This window comes from Gloeophyllum trabeum, assembly GCF_000344685.1.
Source record: "Gloeophyllum trabeum ATCC 11539 unplaced genomic scaffold GLOTRscaffold_00001, whole genome shotgun sequence".
NCBI lineage: Eukaryota > Fungi > Basidiomycota > Agaricomycetes > Gloeophyllales > Gloeophyllaceae > Gloeophyllum > Gloeophyllum trabeum.
This window is the reverse complement of record NW_006920410.1, coordinates 217456-224507: the sequence shown is the minus strand read 5'-3', so window position 1 is coordinate 224507 and position 7052 is coordinate 217456. Positions and strand designations below refer to the sequence as shown.

General features: G+C 50.9%; 1 protein-coding gene across 1 annotated transcript; it reads right to left on the bottom strand.

Moving 5' to 3' along the window:
• Positions 1-2986: 2986 nt before the first annotated feature.
• Positions 2987-3772, bottom strand: GLOTRDRAFT_123759 (uncharacterized protein; the record flags this gene model as incomplete). Its single annotated transcript, XM_007862310.1, has 2 exons — positions 2987-3043; positions 3095-3772. The coding sequence occupies 2 exons, from the start codon at positions 3770-3772 to the stop codon at positions 2987-2989; spliced, it is 735 nt and encodes a 244-aa protein (XP_007860501.1).
• Between the last annotated feature and the right edge of the window lie 3280 nt (positions 3773-7052).

Below are 7052 nucleotides of genomic sequence, written 5' to 3'. Positions count from 1 at the left end.
GGATGTGGCCATTGTGGGTCCCTATCCCATCTCATAGTAGACTATGTCTATCCAGCATTTATTAAGTTATTGTAGTTCACATACTAGAAACATGACTGTTTCTATTTAACGAGTTCCATCTCGAATCGGAGATGGCGGAGTTGGCTCCCGCAGTGGAAGAACTGGCAAAATTCCGCCGCAAACGCAAGGCGGCGAGCGGTGTGGACATGATTTCTGACGGTGAATAGAGTGGTGCTATAGATATACATTACTAGAAGAGCAAAATTGATACATTTTAATGCCTTATCCTACAGTGCGGACAAAGGTCTTGTAAGCAGAGCCCTGATCAGAATCGCGGACATTTTCGGCCAAAATCCGCTCAGGCCACATTTTTCGCGGACAAAACGGCACCAAATCCGGAAATTTGGTGCGGACAAAAAGGTCGGATTCTCAGGATTTAAAATAAAGCCTTGATACCTATTATCAGGGGTCCTGAGACTACGTACGAGGATAGCTTGCGAATCGAAGATCAAGAATCGAACTCAGCGACGATGACATGAGAAATACGCGGGTCGTCAGCCGCAAATGAGGCTGCAGGTGCCGCTGAATGCAATGGATGTGATAACTCCGCGGAAAAAGTACGTGGAGAACTGTCGGCACAGCAATGCGAAGGTACTAGTATACCCTCGCGGTACCGTCAGGACGTATGTCAGAGTTGCTCACCTACCAGGTCTCAGCGGCTGCTGAGGGGGATGGAACGGACCGAACCTCTTCATGAAGAATCGAAGTCGTAAGCGACGATGCCGCGCTCTTCACACTTTTAGTGCAGTGGCTCACTGGGGCCAACACTGTGGGCCCCAGAGAGGGGTAAATTCACCATGTTCGTAACCCAGAAAGTTAGTCATTTTAACTAGGTCAAACGGTGATTTTCACTGGCGGGCAGTACTTTTCACCAAGTATGCGGGTAGATCGCAATGGGTGAAAATCCACCTTTATATGGCCGGTTTCACCATGTCAGTCTTGTGTAGTTGTACGGGTGAAATTCACCCAGAATCCTGGTGAATCCTTATTGAATCTATTTCACCATAATTCCTGGTGATTTCGACCCATTGTCATTGCATTATATAATCATCATATTTCTTGCAAATCAATAGTATTGCAATACTACAATGTATTACAGGGATTTACACCGCATACTTCTACTACCTTGCACCAGCTATTCACTGAGCATTGGACTCACCTCAATGGATGCGGCACCGCAGCCAGCCAACTGGGGCACATTGTAGCTACTGTTGCTGTCCTCCATGGGAGGGTAGCCTGCCAGGCAGGTATGGACAGCCCTGGGCAGGCACCAACCACGTCGTTGTCGCCAGTAGCCTCGTCAAGAGGACTGCACCTCAAATGCTTTGTATATGAGGGTTATCGGGCCATGGACGGGTAATGTCGAACTCACCTAGCTACCTATGCACCATCTGCCTCAAAACTGCTGCCCTTCACACCACCTAGGATGACATTCAGCTATGCCAAAGAATGTGTAACCATGGGTTTCGTACCTGCTTCGACACCCAGAACAGGTTATTGAGTACAAAGGGGACATACCAACGGGTGGTCCACACTATTGATCGGCGCAGATTCCTCGCATCACTTGTGTTCGCCTATTATCCTGTAGTGCATGATTAAGGATGGGCGCGGGTGGCGGGTACCACCGCGGTATTGGGCCCGCGGGTCGCTCGGGTGCGGGCTTGGGTCTGAAATCTCTTGAACCGCGCGCTACCGTGAAACCGTCCCAACGGGTTTCGGGTCCCGCGGGTCTGGTGGAGGGTGCAATATTTATACGAAATTTGTGATTCTTGAGGCGTAAATGCAGCAAAAACATGGGAAGTTGGCTCCCGGTGATACTGGAGTCAGGTACGGCACTGTCAGATCCAGGTGTACAAAGAAACTGGCTCAACAGCACCTTCAATAGGGTGCCTTGAACCTGCAAAGCCCTACCTCGGGCATCGGCCAAGGGCACCCAGCGACCCGCGGCCTCTCGGGCGGGTTTTGTACCCTTACCCGCTACGGGTGCGGTACAGGCGGGTATGGGTCGGGGTGAGCGTGGCAGAGCCGCGGTGTCACCCGCGCCCAACCTTATGCATGATCAGTCGCAGACTGCCTCTGGAACACGATGAAGTGTATCATACCTTTAGGTGTCGGCATCCGCAAGCCCCGAACTCTGTTCCCTAGATCAAATTGAGCGCATCAAAGGGTACCTAGTGCACACGTCAGGTTGTCGTCGTCCGTCGTGCTCTGAATAGATGTACAACAGTGAGCCCTCCAGACCTAAAACACAAAAGAGAGCACGGCTGGAGGAGTCTGTGGGTGAGGAGGTGGTGGTCGCAGTTCAAGTTGGACTATGCGACGTACGCGTCATAAGTGGCGCTGACCGTTCGGAGATTCTCACGGTACCAGCACTACGCAAATCACGACTTAGCGGCGTCAGAGACCACCAGTACTTGTACTGTCGATGACCATCTCACTTCAAATTCTGTATAGTTATACACAGTATTCACAGAGTTCAGTGTATTACATGTCAAAGAAATGAACTGAATGTGATTTATGAGACAATTAGGATGGCGATTATTTCATGTGGTGATTTTCACCCATATCTTGGGTACCGGTAAGCATGCATTTCACGCCCGGGTAAATTCACCCAGCTTCTGGGTGAAATGGAAAAGGTGAATTTCAACCATGCAATCACCAGTACCCACTTGTCACCCACTTTCTGGGTGATTCACGAATTTCACCCGGTTACATGGTGAAAATACCCGTCGCTGGGGTTCACAGTGCAAGTGAGTAGCATCCTGCCGTGAAGCCGAAGATAACGATGGAACAGAACAGAACAAATCTAAATTCCAATCCATGCTCACACATATTTCTCTACAACAAAGTATGGAGTAGACGAGTTTGTCCGAGCCTGAGGATCATAGTCGGTAACTTATCACGGGAGGCGCGAGCCATGGATAGGTCACTTCTGTTTCACTATGATGGACGCGACGACCGCGCAGAACAGATATGTGAAGTGCTAAATGGCTCTGGTCAGTACAGAGGACTCCAAGATATACCATATACTGACCATGTATGTCTTGTGATCATAGCGAGGGCCGTCATGATTCATGGTCCGGTAGGCCAAGTATACATGGGTCAGCGCCAGGGGAATAGGCGCAATGTCCGCCAGTCGCCCAACGCGCAGTACCGCGTATGCGGCTGGAACGAAGCCACATGCGTATATCCTTCTGCTTGTGATGTCCCCGTAAACAAGCTGCATTGTCCTCCGCCCAACCCTCGCATCTCCCTTCATGTCTCGAAAATCCTGGATCGGCATGAGGATGCCGGTCCATACCGCAACTGTGAGAATGTACGAGCGATTGGTCAAGTCGAGAGGGGAGTTAATCTTCCAGCAGCCGCTGAGGAGCGCCCACATCCCCGGTGTTAGTGCGATGCAATTCTTCCCAAACCAATGGTTGCCTGCCGGCGTCAAATTCAGGAAGGCCACCACAGCGACCAAGCAAAGCGTTTCCGGCAATATCGCTGGATAGAATATCCCGATGATGATGAAGCTAGAGAGGACCACTGCCCATCGCCCAATCGCGCCCTTCAGTGTGACTAGCTTAGACGGTATCGGCCTGTCCGGTTTATTGATGCGGTCTTCATCGACGCCAGTTATCTGGTTGGAGAGGTCGGCAAAATACACGAAGAAGGTGACCCACACGACGACGCAGGCGGAATGGATTATGATGGACTGGAGTGACATGGTGGTGCTTCGCATGGCAGCGATGGCGAGAAGGGATCCGGGGATGAGAGTGGTTGACCAATCCCTCCAGGAAACCCTGAAGAAAATGGCACATTCTTGCGCAATAAAACTGCGGGTGCGTTGCAGAACTTGCATCTGGATGGATGCCCTTGAATTGAACACAGGCCTTGCACTTTATACTCACAAAAATCTTAGTATCGGAAGTCGGTCCCGTTCGGAAAGGCGTGGTGCACAGGCCCCTTAAATCCCTGCATCCTGGTGTATCTAACGGCTTGCACCCGCTCGGACCGTTGTGGACTGCAGTGATAACAACACACCAATTTAAAATCTCTTGATAGATATGGAAGCGTCAATACTAGAAATGATTATGCTGAAGATGCCACAAAGGTTTCCTATTGGCGAGTTTAGATCGCACGTTCTTTGAGTCGACGAGACTTCGGAGCCTGACGTGCCAGTGGTGCCTGCACCGTAGTATAGCAGTCAGTCATCCCCGGCTAATTTGAATCGACAGCTAATGTTCCGTACTGTAAGGCGCTGCATACAGCAGATGGCTGGTATGGTCTGCCACATTCTTCATGCTTTCTACTATTACTGAGGTGAATTGGAACTCATTCTTGCGACGGAGCATGCGGCCAGATCCGCACCTCCCTGCCGGCGAGTTCGAATTATACGTACTCTTCAGCAGAAGAGATAACCCATTGATATTGACTTATCTTAAATATGGAGGAATCAAGTTACGACCTGAATCAAGTTGCTGTCAATGCCAATGCTACCTCCGAATTCGAATTACCTGTATCGAGTAGGTGTCAGCGCACACGCACTTTCCATTCCCGCTCTACCTTCCTCTGGCTTCCTTTTGCGTACTGCCATAGCATCCGCATAACGTAGACTGGTCACGAATCTCAGGTTGCAGTTGAGGTTCTGCTGAGCGCTACACTTTATATCTCCAGTCGATGAGATCATGTGTTACCAGTATTTACTTGCTATGAAATAGTTCCAAAATGGCACCACCATCCGTAAATTGCGCTACAGGCAGCCGGAGGTCTGCTCCCAGTGCTGTCGATGAGCATCAACACAAAGCAGCCACCGGTGCCGATATTTGTTACACACAAGCGTGAGCGTGCTCCGCAGCTGTTGCTCGGCTCCAGGGCCTTCCGTGATCGAGACAGTAGGGTCCCATTGCTTCATATTAACAGTTGGGTTCTCATCAGGATCTTCCCCAGATACCACATCCATTGGCCAGATGAGCAGTCGATGACACGAAAGTTGTCACGTACATGTCCCTCGTCTATAGGCAGTAAGAGGAACGCCAATAAACACTCAATAGCATGGAACGTACGCTGTCACGCGCTCCGAGTTAGCGGCAGCTGACCGAGACTGTTGAACTTGAGGCCAGCAGAGCAGAGACATCGTGATCGTGTCGCCTGCTGTATTCCGCGCCACAGAAAACGGGGCTTGTCAAGCCTTGTACGCACCTGAAGAACGCGGGTAACGAAAGGAGGCGATGACCATGTAAGATTTGTCACTCCTCTGCTGAATCCTTGCTTCACCGTGGTTGTTTTGGGGAGCACTGATTATCACCTCCACTGGAGATGCGTAACCCCAAGCATACCCTGAACGCCGTCAGACTCCCTAGGAAGAACGAGATTTCACTTGCTGTCATTTAGAATTATTCTATGCAACGTACCGTCGTTATTTTGAGAACGTTTGTTATCATCTCCACTGGGGATAGCGTAACCCCAGGCATACCCTGGGCGCCGTCAGACTCCCGAGGAAGACTGAAATTTCGCTCACTGTCATTTAAAATGATTGTCCTCGGGTGGGTGTGAGACTATTATTGGTCCCGGTCGCTTCAGCAATATTGGGCATGCGAGGCGCCTCTCGCAATCGGAGCGCATGATACGGGGAGAGGGACATTGGTGAGTATTATCCACCTGGACCGTATCCCGTTCAGCCTGACTTGCACTACCTTTACGGACGTCAGAGACAAGGCATCTGGTCTCGGACATCCATGAAGAAAGCTAACTGAGTTGCTGCCAGAGTTAGACAGAATAGCACCTCACCCCCTCTGGAAGTAGGACAGTCTCCATTGGACGTCCAACTTCCAGAGATTGGGCAGATAATCAGCCATGAGGCAATCCTAGAACGTTAACGTTGAGATAGAGCGGTAGTGGCAAAGACCATCAGAGGCGGAGCTCGAGCCGTGCTGGTATAGGCCACGAGAGGAAGTGATTCTTCCTGTCATCTCTCCCAATATCAACATGAGGTATATGCGCCTACAGATTTCCTCCTGCGAGGTTCGTTTTCCGTGGTTCTGACGACGCGCCCCGCTCTACCCGATACTTCATCTTCACAGCCTTTCGTCTTCCGTGAAAGAGCATAATCAGAACGCAGGTGAGCTCGGGGGTGGAGTAAGCCTGAGATGACAACCAGCGGGCCCCGAGGAGCAGATCAGCCAGGTTTCTATGTGGCAGGGCACAGTCTGGAAGGCAGAGGGATCGCTGATGATTGAGACCGCTGAACCAGGTACAGCACCGGGACCTGCGGGAGCCTGTATGTTTGTATACATCCGTGGACTCACGCTGGGGACGGGCAACGCCTGCAGAGCTCACGGCGGCTGACTACATCAGCAAAAAGGCAGGCGCGCTTTGCCGCTTTCTGACTTAACTAAGGAAAATAAGGTCGCTTGGGAACTTTAGCGGTGCCTTAGTACCATTACTGCCTTAGTCTAAGAGAATCCGTACCCAGTCTACTAAGTTGGATGTATCTCAGCGAGTCAGTTGAGGTAAGACGTCAGGAGACGCTGCGCCAGGTGCAGGACCCGGGAATCTCCTATGTATGTATGTCCGATTTTTGCACTTTTGAGGCCCCAAAATTGGCCATTTCATTGTCGGACTTAGCACTTTTGAGGCTCCCCAGTGACCGCCTACGCCGGAATGTATGCCGGAACTTAGTACTTTTGAGGCCCAATGGAGCCACCAACTCCAGGTGGCTGAATTGCCTACAGTCGTTTGCATAAGAAACTGAACATCACGTTTCTGCGCGCGCTGTTTGTCCGTGCCAAATATGCCCTTCTCGGGTAACTTCAGACGGCCTCTCGCGGGGCTCATTGGCTAGGTAAGGACTTGTAGATGTCCGGAGGGGCATCACTCCATACCCATGCCTTTGCGGATCATATGCTATATAACCTTGGGTCTGCTGCACTCAAGGGTACCTTTGAAAATATGGTGCTCACTGCCGTAGCAGCACAGCGATGGAGGACATTCAACAAGCCGAAAGT